This window comes from Megalobrama amblycephala, linkage group LG3 (assembly GCF_018812025.1).
Source record: "Megalobrama amblycephala isolate DHTTF-2021 linkage group LG3, ASM1881202v1, whole genome shotgun sequence".
Classification (NCBI taxonomy): domain Eukaryota; kingdom Metazoa; phylum Chordata; class Actinopteri; order Cypriniformes; family Xenocyprididae; genus Megalobrama; species Megalobrama amblycephala.
In genome coordinates this window covers 18,114,896-18,133,146 of record NC_063046.1, presented here as the reverse complement: position 1 = coordinate 18,133,146, position 18,251 = coordinate 18,114,896, and the positions used below count along the sequence as shown (strand labels likewise).

The following is an 18,251-nucleotide window of genomic DNA, read 5'->3' as shown; positions in this document are numbered from 1 at the left end:
TTTATAAAAAGTTCATAGCTGCTAATCTTTTCCCATGCACCCATAAGCGTTGATCCCAAAGCGATGCAGTTCTACATCTTATACTGTACATGTTAATTCCAATCAGTTTATACTAAAGACACAAAAACACATTACTACCCCATTTTACTTGTAATATAGTCATACACTGCGGAGTTTCAGTACCAGGAACATTATCCACTTCTTCCTTTCCCTAATCATGTTGGTTCTAGAAAGTCATCCACTATTCGAGAAAGGTGCCATTAACCACCAGTGACTTTCTCATTCCATTCTAGGACACTTGTGAGGTGCTAAAAGGCTGCTATGACCTTTTCCAGGCACTGATCATTTACAACCCAGGGTGATATAGAGTCTTGGCTACAGCTATAGCGGAACCAGCTCTCACTCATGCACCACCATCTGTCAGTCAGTGTGACTCACCCAACCAGCCAGCCATGCTGAAAGAGACACATATGCCATCTACTGGACATGTGAGGAATGCCAGGACTCAAGGACAGCTTGTGAAATGTTCACGTTTTCTAAACTCTTCTCTGATGTTGTTTGATATCAACTTTTTGTTTGTTCATTAATTTTTATTAAAGATCCACATCTGACCTGAAAGGCCTTTTTTTAATCTCTCCTGGAAATGTGTTATTAATAACGAAAGGGAAAAGGAAGTGTGCGCATGTTGACAGACCTACCATTTCACCTGAGCCCCCTCTTCAGACACTTCACACTCAAACTCCACTCTTTCTCCTTTCATAACCATCTGATCCTCTAGGTTACGTACGATCAGAACAGGAGGCTCTAAAAGCAAGGAGAGACATTAAAATATAATGATATATTTTTATATAATTTTAAGTACATATAAAATATTTACTTGTCTGTAAATGTCATTCTCAGCTATCTTTGTCTGTGGAAGTTAATTACCTTTAACAAAGAGCTCAGTGACAGTCTTCTCATCTCCAACTACGCACGTATAAGCAGCATCATCTGCCAGAGTACAGTTGTTGATGGTGAGGAAACGTTTGTTGCCTACACTCTCAAAGATGTACCTGTGGGAAAACAAGAAATTATTCAGTAGCAGTTCCAGTTTTGTTCTCCAGGTGGGGACAAAGCATCACTGTTGGAGAAACTTTTCCAACCATACATTGACATCAGAAAATTAACAATAACTTTTATAAGTTTATAAACTTTTTCATTATCATGTCAGAAATCTTTTGGCAAACAAATAATAGACAGTTATTAAACATATGACACGACTTGCTTTTAAAATTCTTCAATTCACAAGATGTATTTTTACACAAGGTTTCACTTTTAACTAAGGTCACCGAAAGCTATTATGAGCCATTGAGGATTGTAGTTGTTTTTTTCTATTGTTATTTTAGTCTATCCTTAAACATCTGACAGCCTCCATCCGTTGGCACAGCTGACATCTGAGTCTACAGTGCTGCTGTGTATTCTTGGAAAATGTCCCTGCATATTCATAGTCAACAGGCTGTTTGAGACATCTAACCCCACAGACGAGCCCTGAGGTTGCTTATCAAGTGTAGGTAGGCTGCATACTGTCACTGTTGGGTGCCACTCACTTGCTAGGGTTGACAGCGGAGAGCAGGAAGAGCAGTCCATCCATCCACAAGCACACAGAGTTGTCAAAAGTCAAAAGAAACAGACAGTTATTTGTGATCAAGCCATTCTACTACTTAAAAGGTGCACTAGAATTAAAAATTGAATTTATATTGGCATAGTTAAATAACAAGAGTTCAGTACATGGAAAAGACATACAGTGAGTTTCAAACTCCATTGTTTCCTCCTTCTTATATAAATCTCATTTGTTTAAAAGACCTCTGAAAAACAGGCAAATCTCAACATAACACCGACTGTTACGTAACAGTCGGGGTGTACGCCCCCAATATTTGCATATGCCAGCCCATGATTGAGGCATTACACAAGGGCAGCCAGTATTAACGTCTGGATGTGCACTGCTGAATAATCAGACTAGGTAAGCAAGCAAGGAAAACAGCGAAAAATGGCAGATGGAGCAATAATAACTGACATGATCCATGATAACATGATATTTTTAGTGATATTTGTGAATTGTCTTTCTAAATGTTTCGTTAGCATGTTGCTAATGCACTGTTAAATGTGGTTAAAGTTACCGTCGTTTCTTACTGTATTCTCGGAGACCAGAGCCGTCGCTATTTTCATTTTTAAACACTTGCAGTCTGTATAATTCATAAACACAACTTCATTCTTTATAAATCTTTCCAACAGTGTAGCATTAGCCGTTAGCCACAGACCATAGCCTCAAACTCATTCAATATCAAATGTAAACACCCAAATAAATACAATACTCACATAATCCGATGCATGCATTCAGTATGCATGACGAACACTTTGTAAAGATCCATTTTGAGGGTTATATTAGCTGTGTAAACTGTGTTTATGCTGTGATAGAGTCGAGAGCTCGGGAGGGGGCGGAGAGCGCAAGCATTTAAAGGGACCGCAACCTGAAATCGGCTCGTTTCTAATTATGCCCCAAAATAGGCAGTTAAAAAAATTAATTTAAAAAAATCTATGGGGTATTTTGAGCTGAAACTTCACAGACACATTCAGGAGACACCTTAAAGTTATATTACATCTTTTAAAAAAAAGTTGTAGGGCACCTTTAAGAATGTGCATAATAATTATAATATGTTTCACATATTTTGAATGTTGTTTTCCCCTTTTAATTACAGTTAAAGGACATAAATAGCTACCTTCCAGTTGGGTGTATCTCTTGTCCATTTTTTAACCATTTAACTTCTGCATCTGGATTGGCCACTTCAATTTGCAGTTTGATCTTGTGTCCCTTTTCGACTTGGTAGGCTGGGTCCAGCTTCCTAAGAAAAGCTGTGAATAAAATAAGGATGAAAAGCTCAGTCACCACTATTAGAAACTAATCAAAACAAAACCAAAATACTTATTTAATGTTACAATGTATGTTTGGTTTTTGTTGTCTTTTTGGTCTTTGTACTCTTGTACAGTCATAAATGTTTGTAGGGAAAAAACACCACTTCTAATGCATCAAATGAGCATGTAACAGATAAACCTTTGGTGTTTTCTATTGAACAGATCCATTTCAAGCTACAAAACTGCTAAATGTAGGAAAGCATAGTCACTTTTGCGATCTGTAAGGTTAAAAGGGGCTACACACCTGCACTTTTCTTCTCCTCTTTTTTCATTTTCTTGAGTCTCTTGAGCATCCCCCGCAAGTCTGTGATTCCATACTGGAAGGCGATCTTTTCATACTCTGATGGTGGAGCCTTCTGGAGGATATCCCATACGTCTACGTCAGGCTCTGTGCTCATATGAACAGCTCTGCAAACCCACAACAGAAGATGGATGTTGATTAGGACAGGCAAATCAAGTTTGAACATCTTGTGTCTTCACAATGTTTTAATATTGTTCTTTTAAGAGATTATTAATCCGATAGTTCACCAAAAAATTAGAACTCTGTCATTAGTTACTCACCCTTTTTTTTTGGTCCATACAATGAAAGTCTGTGGGGTCCAAAACTACAATGGTCCCCAATGACTTTCATTGTATTGATAAAGACAGTTAAAACATTCTTCAAAATGTGTTTGCAGAAGAAAAAAGGGACATAAGGCTGAGTAAATGATGACAGAATTTTTGGGTGAACTATCAGTTTAAGGCTCAAAAACAATGGCAATATAAGCATGAAGCATACTCAGTACATTATTCATTCAAATTCTTTATTAATGTACAGAAATGCAATTTACAACAGCAAATACATATTAATAAATTAGATCAATATTAATGAATGTTATTAATTCTGTAAAAAAGAAATCTTACCGTTGACCAGTTTTTAAGAAACTGCTGTACTTATGTAGAGGTAGAATCCAAGCATCAAGCATGGTAAGACAAACCACAGCTGATTAATTGCACATTATCAACCTTTCAGATCTCATAGCAACAAACTGCTAGACCATCAAGACAATTTTACAGTTCATTTTTATATATGCATTTAAACAAAAAAGCATGCAGAATCTACATTGTGGACTACAGAATGTTTTTTCTTTAAATATCTTACCTTCGTGTGTCTCTTGCATTTATTAAACCAAATAAAGAATTAGAAATTCTTTGCATAAATGTACAGTGTTTACTGACATAACCAATCTGTCATGGCAGAGTCAGTGAATGTGGGATGAATGCCGTGGGATTTAGAATGGTGTAGGAATTGTGTGAGCTCTAGGTTTATTAATGTGATTAATTAGAAGTATATGTGTATGATGGAGTTTGCTAAAAATAAGTCAAACATGACTCTATCTATCTAGTTCCAAAGTGGGTGTGCAGTACGTGGAGTGGAAATGCATAGAAGGACTAAAGTTGGCAATCAGTGGCTGATTAGGAGAGAGAATAATCAAGGTATCGCATGCACACTTCGCATTACAGCACTCAACATTCCTTCGTGCACAAGCAGTCAGTTCAGTGTGGCTCACTTACTCTCTGAATATGGGAGCGGCACAGTCACAGAGAAGAAAAACAAAAAAACAATTATACATAGATGAGCCTCAAAATTGTGCAGGTAAATTGGAACAATTCATCAACAAATAATGATTAAATAAAGCTTATACATCAATATTTAAAATCAGAATTCATACGATAAGGTACCTGTATTTTATTTAAATCATTCACACCTTATATAGCTCTATTAAATAAACATACAGTAGAGTTCAAACGTCAGGCAACAATTTGAAAATCTCAGAAACAAAAAGTTTTTTTAATAAATAAATCAAAATAACTAAAATATTCATGCAGCTAGGCAATCTCAAAGAACTGGAACAGAACAACCACATCCACAATGAAAATGGACAAACTGAGGGATAGATATACACAAACTAATCAGGGGTAAAACAGTACAGGTGTGTCTAAATCAATGAACTAATGAGTAACAATGGAAACTAAACAGAAGCGGGAACAAGGAACAAAGGAAACAGGAACAGAAAATAGTGCAAAACCAACTCAAAAGCTATGTTTCCATCCAAAGTTGCAAATTTAACTTGTGCGCAAATTTGGAATATCGGATAAAACATTTGCGAATAAAGCACTGTTTCCATCCAGTGAGTCGAAGAGCACAAATTCTTCACTTCCTGATAAACTGGTACTAAATATCACTAAGAAAAATGGAAGTTGCTACAGTAGAAGCCACTTTATATAATAATTTCCATATATAATAAATTACTTGAGCCTCAAAGCACGAGTATGTTTTTTTATGCACATTTTTTTTTTTTTTTTTTTCAGCTAGATTGTAGGTCACTATTCAATTAAGCATATTTGTGACACTGAGCATGTAAACTCCTTTGTACAAATGTTTTTATTCTTGATATTCTTGATTCTATTGAAGAACGATTTTTGGATATTTCTCAAATCATTTCAGCTCGAGTACTGATGGGTGTAAGGGAAATACTACTACGAAATACTAAAACATTCCAAAATTCAGTTACATTTTTCAGGGCAACATAAATTGTTAATAATATTCATTTGTTAAAAAATGCATTATATTACGGTTTTGCAAAATATTGCATTTTCACAAGTGGTCTCAGACTTTTGGACTCCCACTGCATTCATTGTAAATTCAAGTTTTTAGCATGGGTAGACAATGAATGAATCTGATCATGTTTTAGATGTCTCAAGACTTACCTCTTTTTTAGTAAAGCACTGAAGTCCAGTTCACCAGAGTCATCACCTCCATCTGTGCTACTGTAGGAGAGGAAGGAATCAAGAGCCACAAAACATGAGCATACAGAACTGTCACATTCTAACCTCATTACATTTTCAAAATTGGGGAAATCTTTCAACAGCTTCTCCAACATTAAAATGCAGTCATTTTAAAAACTGAAATGTAATGAATAATTATGTAAAAGAACAGAATATCAAATATGTTGATGTATATGTCATGTTCAGACTGTTTTATTATACATAAAACATGTATGGAATGGATGTACACTACTGTTCAAAAGTTTGGGTTTGATTTTTTTTAAATGTTTTTGAAAGAAGTCACTTCTGTTCACCAATGCTGAATTTATTTGAAAAACTAGAGTAAAAACAGTAATATTGTGAAATATTATTACAATTTAATTAACTGTTTTCTATTTTAACATATTTTAAAATGTAAATTTTATTTCTATAATGGCAAAACTGAATTTACAGCAGCCATTATTCCAGTGTCACATGATCCTTCAGAAATCATTCTAATATGCAGATTTTGTGCTCAAGAAACATTTCTTCATTATTAGTGTTAAAAACACTTGTGCTGCTAAATATTTTTTGAAGCCTGATCATTTTTTTCCATATTCTTTAATGCATTGAACGTTCAAAAGAACAGCATTTATATGAAATAGATTTTTTGTATGTTTTTGATCATACAATTTGATCATTTAATGCATCCTTGCTGAATAAAAGTTAATTTCTTTCAAAAAAAAAAAAAAAATCAGTAGTGAACAGTGGTGTATACTGACACATAAAGAGCACATATGGGGCAGATGCACATATAACACATGCAAATAATTTTCTGAGGCAATAGAAACTGGAACGGAGCTCTAGTACGCTGTTTTTAAAGTGCCCCAATTATGCTATTTTTAAGGTTCCTAATTTTGTTTTGTAGAGCCACGTTTCCACCAAAATTACCCCGCGCAATTTGTCCCGGAACTTTTTCCCCTCAGACCTGATGCTGTCTGCATTTCCATGGTGGTCTAAAGTACAGTGAAGATGAAGCAAATTAGTCCTGTGACGTAGAACTGCGTGGGACTTTCCAGTTTCCACTGGATTTCATCCTCCGCATATAAGCTTAATAAAGCTTAAACCTCGTCATCGGGCATATTTTTATACTCCATTGTTGATTGGAATATCAAACAACTCTTACAGCACGCACCGCAACATACTTTTAAAAATGGTGGTTGAAATAAAAGGCTGCATGGAGTCAACCAATCAAAATGCTCTGTGAACTCAATCAGCATGTTCAGCACCAAAGTCCCACCCCCAAAAGTTCCTGAATTTTAAAAAAAGAACTACCTTGTGAGCACAAAATTTCATCAAAAATATCTTAATTTGTGTTCCGAAGATGAACGAAGGTCTTACGGATGTGGAACGACATGAGGGTGAGTAATTAATTACAGAATTTTCATTTTTGGGTGAACTAACCCTTTAATATTGCTGATTACTGTATTTACTTATATATTAAGTAATATTCTTCAAAATTCGATAGTAGTTACACGTTACTGCTGTGGATATTCCAAATAGCCTATGCATTCAGACTGCCGCCTTCGAGAGCGTCAAAATTCGCTCTGGCTGCCCCGCCAACAACGCTGAACTGTGCGTTCAGACCGCTGGCAGTGAGAGCATCAAAGCAACCAGCAACCAATCGGAATGTAGAAGTTCTCCGCTTGAGAGGATTCCAAGAGAACAAATTGCTTAGCTGGAGAAAATAATGATAAATGTCAAAAGGCTTAAATATACAGTGGCATATACAGCTATGCCATTTTAGACATAGCATGCAAACAATGTCAGACACCTTGGTCCATGCATCATTTTTCTTATTTAAGTCCCTGTACGCAAACAGGGACACATGTCATATTATTGGGAAACCCGCCACAGCAATTATCAACCTCTCCTCTATTTTGCTTGGGAACTAATGTTTGGTCGGAACCAAAGTTTACACGACTGCTTTCTCTGGAATCCTCTCAAGTGGAGGACCTCAACATTCTGATTGGTTGCCGCTGAACCGCATCATAGCTCATTACCATAAAGTTGACCTTGCTAAGGTTTCTGGGTTGAACGACATGTTTCCTGGAAGCGATGAGCAACAGTGTTTCTCTTGTTTGGTGGGTGTGTCAAAAATGTCAGCCCAATCAGCAGCAACCATGAAAAGGTAATATTCAAAAAAGCATAATAGGGGCATTTTAAAGGCGCTTTGTTGGAGGATGTCAAAGATGAGGGTAAGAACACAGAAATGCTGATGCACAGAAGAAATCCATAGCAGACTCCTGTGATCACATATCAAAGACCCAGGAGGCTGTTTAGTTATTATAAGGCAACACGTGATAATCAGTAGAGTCTTCTTTCTCATCTGTAAATCAAATATTTGAAAGATGTATATGTATGACCCATGATGCTCTTTATCGAACTTCTCTTAATGTTTGACGACAAAAATCACCATGGAATGTCACTCAAAGTTTGCACAGCTGGTTCCACTGATTTCGTCAAGGTATCAGCCACAGTTAAGAAGGTGAGGTGCATGGAGAGATTTCTGTTATTATGTTTCAAATAACCAGAATTAAAGTATTACAAAACAGTCACGGACATGATTAAACTGGTGGCAAAGTTATTAGTGGAATCCTCTAATTTGCTCACTCTTAATCAGTGTCTGTACTTGAGAAGATCAGTGGACAGGGAAATCATATTCACTTTAAAGCCCTCTGCCTCTGATACGCCAGTAATGAGTGTTGGGGAAATTGCCCTTCTCACAAAAACAGAGAAAATGGTCAGAAGAGAACAGACAGGAAATGAGAGTCAGAATGAGAGTTTGCAAAAGATCCTTGGAGAGTGAGTCATAAAGCATCAGCAATGACTAATATCACTCACTCCCTTTAGATGTTGGCAGACAAAGGGAGAAGATTGAAAAGGACAGAAAGAAAAGGGCAAGCTATAACAGATGACTGACAGAGGGACACGGATGGACACTCAAGGACTCAGTGAACTCTTTTTGATGGCAAATCAGAGGGTTTGGTTGAGTAAAGACAATGACAGTGCTGTGAATATATCCCCTGCTGCTGCAGCAAACCCCTATACTTAGCTACCTTCCAGGTTCTCCCATCTTCTTCTTACCACCTGCACTGGTGCTCCTGGGTAATCAGCAGTTTTAAAAATGGTTAATGCAGTATACATGCAAAATTTTAAATCCCAAATATGGACTCAAATGCTATCTTTATATGCAAAACAAACCACAACAATAAGCGCTAGTATCTATGCACACAAAATCATCAAACCTCAAATCAGACAAGCAAAAAAAAAAAAAGTTAGCATTTCATGTTGCTAAAATGGCATGATACACCTTTTTAATTTTATGAAAGAATAGTTGAAATCAATACTTCAAATTATACTTTATTAAATGTAGAAAAATAAATACTCACGTGCGTCTAAATGCAGAGCGAATATCAAACCCTTCTGTTGTACGAGCCTCTGGAGTATAAAATACACAGTGAAAAGCACACATTAGCAATTAATTTGGCACAATTATAATTCTTCAGAATTATTCATTCCTTGTTATTTATCAAGTATGCATATCGTTCATCTTATTCAAACTGTTTTGTCAGACCCAAAATAAAAGTTTGGGTCTTGCCATCAGTGTTGCCAAGAATTGGGCTACTTTTACACTGTTTCCACTTGTTGTTTTTCATGTCCGCGGGTTGAAACGAACCCAAATAACATGATATTTAGCCCCTGGAATGCGAATTTTACCAGGGGAACCCCGCCAAAAACACGGATTTTACACCCTGGAAAGCGGGGAGTTTTGGGCTAGTTTTGAGTAGCAAGGCCTCATCGACATGACAGCCAGTAGCACAGTTCCTCAACAAACCGTCCATACCGGCGTGATGAATACGATCCTCAACTGGATGGAACTGAAATAAATACTTTGAATGCTGCGATCCTATCAGACTTATGATAGCAACCTGATTCGTAACAAAGCCCCCCGACTAAGCCTGGTTTCTCCCAAGGTTTTTTTCTCCATTTTAACACCTATTTGCCACTTGTTTGCCACCTGATGTCACCTGTTGGAGTTTGGGTTCCTTGCCGCTGTCGCCTTTGGCTTGCTTAGTTGGGGACACTTGACATTTGACTTGACATTTGATATTCAACAGTATTCTTGACATTTATTCAACAGTGCTTTGATCTGCCTGCATTGACACTATTATTTAAGAGCTTCTGTGCAGCAAAAATTATGTACCAGTTATCAATGTAAAGCTGCTTTGACACAATCTGCATTGTAAAAAGTGCTATATAAATAAAGGTGACTGACTGACTAATTGGGCAGGTTTTGTTGTGAAAACCTGGCAACCCTGCTTACCATGTACTACTAGGTCAAAATTACAGCTGTCAAACTTGTCTCTGGATGACACCTCACAACGATAGGCTCCAGCAAAGTTGAGTTTAGCTGCAATGACATGCATCTCGAATGTGTACACCTGAATAAAAAAAAAAAGAGTTTTGGTTAATTTTACTGATTTTTCACTTTCAAAATATTCTAAATGTATTGTGTATTATGTAACTATTTGATCATTGTCAGACCTTATTGTTGCGGTCATAGTGCTCTTTGAGTTGCAGGTGCTTTCCTGACTTGCTGGCCAGATCCATCCACTTTCCTTTGAACCATTTTACTGTGGGCTTCTTCAGCAGAGATTCACCACACACCCGAGCAACAAAGCTAATGTTCTCACCTACACAGGAGGAACAGATTGGAAGAACGTTTTCACTTTATATGCATTATCAGTTTCTTATTGACGTGAGGCACTGTCACTTACCTGCATTCACCTCCCCACTGTGAGGCTTCTCTGTGAAGAGACCAGTAAGGTCCTGCCTTGTGTCAGGATGATGACTCTCAGGCAGAGCTTAAAAACAAACAGAAAATGTAGGTTTGTTATTCAGTCAAATTCAATCATTTTAAATGTGTAAATAAATTAAAAAGCATAATTAAATATGTCTGTGTGTTTTTCACCTTCAGGTGCTACACCATCTAATACGGGTCCACTGGTGTCTGGAGCTGTGCTTTCAGAAGGTGCTGGTGGTGCTTCTTTAGGTTCTTTAGCTTCTTCAGGCTTAGGATCCACAGCTGCAGGATCTGGAGATACGGCTTTTTGCAGTTCCTTCACTGCAAAAGTGCAAAAATTCTTAAAATGGCTTTCTGACAGATGATAAAAAGTGTCATAATTGCCCATCTGGGTGAGAGAGGTTTCCATTTTATTGATAATTTTACATATGCAGTCCCTAAAGCTTTACTTCCTGCATCTATATCACAAAAAGGTCTGGGTCAAAGCAAGATGCTAATTCTTTACCTTTTCAAACTTTAGCCAAACAATTCAGATTTAAAAAACATTTTAGATATATTACCCTCAAAACACACTCTCTGTTTATTATTGAACATGTTTTGCATGCAAAGTTTTGTTCTCATGGGTCCTTTTTAACTAAATGGCTCTAAACACCTGATATATAACCATTGATCTATGTAATGCTGGTATAGAGACTTATTCAGACAGGATTAGTTTTACAAGGGTAGATGAAATAATGTTATTTTACCACAGGACGTCTGTAATATTAATGGCCAATTTATGCAGGATAAGAAATTTCAGTAAAACTACCAGAAGTGGGAGTGGTAACTCGATTTACGCACCGTCGTCACCTCCCTGTCATCATGTGCGTATAATGTTGCTCCCTGATATATCACTATTATAATTAAATAAATAGAATTATATTATAATTAAATTAATTACATTCTGATTGGATTCTGTTGGTAATAGGCACTTACCCAAAAAGCTAAAAGATGTTTTGTGCTTCTAAGTGCTTTCGACCTTCTTTTTGATCTGAATGGTATGCGGAAAACACTTCTGTTTGCCACAGACTTGTCCCACCACTTAGAACACAACTGAATGCTACTTCGAGTGCCTCCATACTTGAAAAACAGTGGAAAACTACTTTTAAACAGAAAATGATGAAATATTTATGTACATATTTACAGCTGGTCTATTCACACGGGATTAGCATCCCATTTTTTATATTAGGGTTATTTTTTCGGACCTTTTTACAGAAGGCACCTCTCCATGTAAAACTAATCCTGTCCGAATAGGGCTTTAGTTGAAATAGGTCCAGATGAAGCACATGAAACACTGGCCATTTATACTCAAGTGTGCTTTAGCTATAAAAAAATAGCACTAATACTTGTTATATTGACAGTTCTGTTTGTACAAGGATAATTGTGTTGTTTTCTTTTTCCTGAGAATCAATTTATCAGGAAAAATGCACTAAAATAAATAACCTAGTTTGACAACTAAATGTTAGTTTGACCTTCTTGCCCCTGACTTTATTAGGCTAACTATTTCTCCAGTATTTAATTTAACCCATACTTATCTTCTCTTTTTTTCTATGCACAATGCCTAACAGGATCACAACTAAGCTCTATGAACAGACACTAAAGGTTAAGAGTTTGAAGTGAGGAACAGCTATAAGAGGTCTGGGGAGTTTCCCAGATTCCACAGCAGGCTGAGAAATCCTTACAAATAGTGATAGCATGCTCAGAAAAACAACTGGTTACAACTCCAGAGAAAAGTGAATGAGAAAGGAGAATTGGTTATGGTGCTCTGTGACGGCTTTACAAATGAACCAAAGGTGGGGTAAAAGTGAGGTAAATACAGGAAAGACACAAGTCACCATCCAAAAATCACCCACCTTCTAATTCTTTTATCTTTAATTCAAATTTGACTTTTGATACCCCAGCAATAACAGCATATCCCACTGCATCCTCATGGACTGCATTGTTTATTGTTAGAGAGTGCTTATTGCCCTCCGCTGAGATGGTATATTTGTCACTGGATGAGATGTCCTTGGAGTCTCGCTGCCATCTCACTTTTACATCAGGCTTCTCAGTCTCAGCTTCAAATATGACTGTTGCCCCAATATCAGCAGTCTGAGTCTTTGGTTTCTTGGTGAAAGCTGAGACTAAAGGAGTGAGTGAAGGAGGGTCAGATGCATGTCCAAAATTTCCACCTCAAGCTCTTATCTCTGAAAATGTCTTGTCCTTATACTCTTTCCTCTCTAGCCTGTCTGATATTGCATATTGTCCTGAAGACTTTGTGGTCAAATGCTTATATGTCTTTAGATGTCTCAGACCCAGTATATTCTATCATTTATCAATATAAGAAAATGTGTACTATTTAGTCATCATTAAAGCTCGGTAGCCTAAGTTAGAAGATTTAGACAAATCTAATTTATATTTAGTCTACAATACATAATTTTTGTACAATTTTTTGCAAAGTTGTCACTAAACAGGAGTGCGTTTCCCGTACACGACGACGTAGGCTACCTCGTCGTTGCTTCACTACCATAATACGATGCATCGTTAAACAAATCAACTAGCTAGTCACGACTGTTTCCCGAAACCGTATTGTCGCAAACCTGTCGTTCAGCCTTGGTGAATGATGTCACGAAGGTGGTGGAGAAATAACTTCTTTGAATGAATCCGTTTGAGATCGAATTAATGCTAGATTTTACGGACATGGTAAAGATTTTTGTCAGTTATTTTGCTTTATTTCCAGATTTAATCATAGGCTCGTTATGTCGATCTTACGTAGGCTACTAGAGCACGTACGTACATGCGCACTCTTCAAAAACGATGCTTTAAATTTCGACAAACTAAAATATGTAAATGGCATTTGTATATATTCGAAATCAAAGATATACATTGTACTTAATGTCAGCTTGCTTATTTTGGTCAAGATAACGATTTATTAAGTCCACATGTCATAAAAACAAGAAACTATGTTTCTTACCACAGCTCGAGAGCTGTCGTTCCAACCACACAAGTTTGCGATGTTAGTTGGCTAACGATGCTTTTGGGAAACACACCCCCTATTAACTAGTCAGGGTCTAAAATGGACTCAGACTTTATAATAGCTATATGTGATCCTGGACCACAAAACCAGTCATAAGGATAATTAAAAAATAATAATAATAATAATAATCTGAAAGCTGAACCAGACCATGAAAGCTTCCATTGATGTATCTCCAGTAAAAAACAAACAAACAAACAAACAAAAAAACAGTAAAAATATAAATAAAAATATACACAGTGCCCTCCACAAATATTGGCACCCTTAGTAAATATGAGCAAAGGTGGCTGTAAAAATAAATCTGCATTGTTTATCTTTTTGATCTTTCATTCAAAAAATTCACAAAATTCTAACCTTTCATTGAAGAAAAGAATTGAAAATGGGGGAAAAAGCTCATTATGAAATAAATGATTTTCTCCAATACATGTTTGCCACAATTATTGGCATCTAGAAATTCTTCTGAGTAAAATATCTGAAGTATATTCCTATTCATATTTACATTTTTTAGCACACCAGGGTGACTAGGAGCATGAAATTGTGCAGCCATGACTTCCTGTTCCACAGGAGTACAAATATGTGTAAACACAAAGGCCAAATCCCCTTAATCATTCATCACAATGAGAAAAAACAAATAATATAGTTCTGATGGGCAGCAAAAGATCGTTGAGCTTCACAAAATAGAAAATGGGTATAAGAAAAATGCTAACGCATTGAAAATCCCCATTTCCACCATCAGGGAAATAATTAAGAAGTTCCAATCAACTAAAGATGTTACAAATCTGCCTGGAAGAGGACGTGTGTCTAAATCGTCCTAATGTGCGGTGAGGAGGAAAGTTTGAGTGGCCAAAGACTCTTCAAGGATCACAGCTGGAGAATTGCAGAAATTGGTTGATTCTTGAGTCTCAGAAAGCCTAAAAAAATTACCAAACAGCACCTACATCCCCACAAGTTGTTCGGGAGGGTTTCAAGAAAAATCCTTCTTTGCACATCCAAAAACAAACTCCAGCATATTCAGTTGTCAGACAAGACTGGAACTTCAAACGGGACCGGCTTCTATGGTCAGATTAAACTAAAAAAATTGCTTTTTGGCAGCAAACCCACCAGATGGGTTTGGTGCACACATGGATAAAAAGTACCCCATGCCCACAGTTAAACATACTGCTGGATCTTTAATGCTGTGAGCCTATTTTTCTGCTGGAGGTCCTGGACATCTTGTTTAGATACATGGCATCATTGATTCTATCAAATACTAACAGATAAAAAATCAAAACCACTTCTGCTAGAAGTCCAATAATGGGCAGTGATCAGGACAATGATCCAAAACAAACATCAAAACCAACACAAAAATGTGTCACCGAGCACGAAATGAAGCTTCTGCCATGGCCATCCCAGTTCCCTGACCTGAAACCTAAAGAAAATGAGTGGAGTGAACTGAAGAGAAGAAGCACCAACATGGAGCTGGAATCTGAAGAATCTGGAGAGATTCTGTATCAAGGAATGGTCTCTGATATCTTGTCAGGTGTTCTCCAAACTCATCAGGCATTATAGAAGAAGACTCAGAGCTGTTATCTTGGCAAAAGGACATTGCAATAATTGGGTGCCAATAATTGTGGCCAACATGAACTAGAGAAAAACATTTATTTCATAATGAGCTTTTCCACCCATTTTCAATTGTTTTACTTAAATGAAAGGTTAGAATTTTGTGAATTTTTTGAATGAAAGATCAAAAGGATAAACAATGCAGATTTATTTTCACAGCCACCTTTGCTCATATTTACTAAGGGTGCCAATATTTGTGGAGGACACTGTATATATATATATATATATATATATATATATAGTTTGCCTTTAAAGTTAGTTTTTGGTGTGCATTTACCCCAAGTAAATACTAAAATACAATAGTGTAAAATGTATATACACAGTAATTTGGTATGAATAGGGGGCAATAGTAAACTATTTTTCCCTTTTGACACTTTGAGGTATTGCTGGAACTTGATCTTCATGGCTATTGTTACTCACATGCCTTGAATTATTAACTGCTTATTCATCATTCTTTTTCACTTTGAGTCACACATCTTCAATCGCATCAGTGCAGATGGTTCAAACATAAAGCAAGCCAACTCTCTGGGTTTAAAAATAGAGCATGCGCTCTCCATTGAGAACTTCAGTCCACATTGACACAGCCACAGGTAGCTGCTAGATGGATTAACTGGGATCTATTTCTGTTGTTTATCAAGTGCTGGTCCCTCTCTTGCCATTTCAAAACCTCTGGTATCCACATTGTCTTTGTTCCACTGCTGCATTCAGGGCATGTATGAGGACGCATGTTCATTTGAAATGTAGGGTTGAATGTCTAATAGAGGACTGATACGTGAAAGGTAACTGTCTAGAGTGAAAGAGACAGTTCATGGGGTAATTTAAGCAAGTGTGCAAGCCAATTTTCACTGGATTTTGCTGAGAGCTGAAATGGGAAGGAAAACCATTTCATGAAGGTGACTTATATCATTAAACTTATACTAGATGCTGATGCTTGCCATTCAAACATTTAAATCCTAGGTGTCTTGTCACTCAAAAAGCCTTCAAAAGAAAATGTGACATCTGTTAAGTCATGATAAGAGCATATTGCTTTTGAGATGTCCTGTTATGAATCTGAAGCAGTGTTTCTCAACTTTTTTTGACTCCAAGGCAGCCCTTTGTCCAAGACAATATTCAAAAGCCCTTCAGTCTAAGCTGATATGTACCTCTGGTATTTCTGGTATAATAAAAATAAACTAAAAAATATTATGCCAGTTTAATACTGTACATCTTTATTTTAGAAGGTAGTAGAACTACATATAATTTCTAAGACACTTTGGGGCTCCACTGTAAGTTTTCAGAGTACCCCTGTTTGCGCACTGCCCCTGGTTAAGAACCACTGGTCTGGAGCCATTGAAATACACCGAAGAGATTGAAAAAGGGATGAGAAAGTGTCTGCAGATGGATTATGTGACTACCACTAAACTCCATTGCTTAATGCTAAAAAGTGATGCAACAGCATTGTTAGCATGCTGTAGGTCTTAGCGAATATCGCCTCGTTGGGCTGTCAAACAGGTGGTATCACATTATGGCAATCCTTTAATTCCTGCTTAGGCAAGGTTATTCTGTGCACTTTTGGAAAAAAGCCCTTTAGTCCACTGCAATTATTTTAACACTTTTGCTTGGATAAGGCATTAAATGGTGTTTTGGATTAAAAAGGCTGTCTATAATTTTTTATTTTAAAAATAATATTTTATTTTTTAATACATTTTTTAATGATTTTTTTATTTTATTTTTTTACAGCCACGTGCTTTGAATGCAGTTTCCATACATACAGTAGGCGGTAAGCAATACAGTTTAAAGGAACATCTGGACAGCAGCCTATGTTACGAAAATGCTCATCAAATCAACTGCTACTGCCCATTTTGCCCATATATGTTAAATTACAAATGTTCATAATAGTTCAAATTAATATAGATTACAGTTCAAGTCATGGAAAGTTGTACAGTGATGAACCCAGTACACATAGGGTCAAAGTTCAGAACAGAAAGGTAAACATTTCTTCAACAAACAACTCAGGAGAACACTGGTTAAATGTCCCTCCTGATTGACAAAAATCTGTAATACACCTATTTGTCAAATAGAATTAAGAACAAAAACACTGGCATACCTATTTTTTTAGTTGGCTCTGGCATCCTGGTTGAGTGTCCCTATTGAGTTCCAACAAACAGGCATTGTGGACACCAACACCAACACTTCTCTTTATAGATACCCCCCCCCCCCCCCCAACACACACACACACCCCTTAAATGTCACAGGGTACGTGGCCCAAATCATCTTGCCCAGCCCTTCACCCATCTACCATGACCTATTACTGAGCCCACCTTCTGTCACCTTCAGGTGGATGGATGATAAGGGAGTAAATTTATCCTCCCAAAAATAATCCTCCCAGCTATACTGCTCAAAGAAAAAGGTCAAAAAACATTTGTTTTAATTATTCTTGGTATTCTTAACCTCTGACATGGAGCTACAGATTTTACATCTGCAGCTTTATATTCTTCTTTATATCTTTTGTACATGACATCAAAGAAAGAATATATACTGTACACAGGTTTAGTGTGTGTGCCGACTTCCTTAAACGATTTGTCCACTTTTAAATACACTTTTCCTGATAAATTTACTCACCCCCATGTCATCCAAGATGTTCATGTCTTTCTTTCGTCAGTCGAAAAGAAATGAAGGTTTTTGAGGAAAACATTCCAGGATTTTTCTCCTTACAGTGGATTTCAATGGCTACCAACAGATTGAAGGTCAAAATTACAGTTTCAGTGCAGCTTCAAGGGCTTTAAACTATACCAGATGAGTAATAAGGGTCTTATCTAGCGAATCGATCGGGCATTTTCGAAAAAAATAAAACCGTTTATGCTTTATAAACAAAATATCGCCTTGAACGTACTTTCCGCTTCCGCATTCTTCATAACGCTTACGCTGAATGTTCTACGCCTTCCCTATTCTACTTACGGAACGAACGCGGCGCCAGTTTCGTTTTTTTCCGTAACTTGGAAAACTTGGAAAACTTTT

General features: G+C 36.9%; 1 protein-coding gene across 8 annotated transcripts in view; it reads right to left on the bottom strand.

Annotated features, from left to right (window-relative positions):
• Positions 1-17,424, bottom strand: part of mybpc3 (myosin binding protein C3) — a 42,973-nt gene extending 25,549 nt beyond the window's left edge. For 3 of the 8 annotated variants that reach the window (XM_048184392.1, XM_048184391.1, XM_048184395.1), the window contains exons 1-15: positions 17,341-17,424; positions 10,772-10,924; positions 10,578-10,664; positions 10,345-10,493; positions 10,124-10,241; positions 9,189-9,237; positions 8,856-8,900; positions 5,701-5,760; positions 4,504-4,506; positions 3,853-3,876; positions 3,194-3,357; positions 2,757-2,889; positions 1,587-1,589; positions 928-1,052; positions 699-804 (exon numbers count right to left, since the gene is read on the bottom strand). In XM_048184392.1, coding sequence (XP_048040349.1) covers positions 699-804; positions 928-1,052; positions 1,587-1,589; positions 2,757-2,889; positions 3,194-3,357; positions 3,853-3,876; positions 4,504-4,506; positions 5,701-5,760; positions 8,856-8,900; positions 9,189-9,237; positions 10,124-10,241; positions 10,345-10,493; positions 10,578-10,664; positions 10,772-10,924; positions 17,341-17,365 — 1,244 coding nt within the window. In that variant the 5' untranslated portion in view covers positions 17,366-17,424. Of the gene's footprint in view, positions 1-698; positions 805-927; positions 1,053-1,586; positions 1,590-2,756; positions 2,890-3,193; positions 3,358-3,852; positions 3,877-4,503; positions 4,507-5,700; positions 5,761-8,855; positions 8,901-9,188; positions 9,238-10,123; positions 10,242-10,344; positions 10,494-10,577; positions 10,665-10,771; positions 10,925-13,221; positions 13,352-13,595; positions 13,648-17,340 lie in introns of those variants that run through there. The other 5 variants (XM_048184397.1, XM_048184398.1, XM_048184393.1 and 2 more) reach the window with 5 other exon arrangements.
• Between the last annotated feature and the right edge of the window lie 827 nt (positions 17,425-18,251).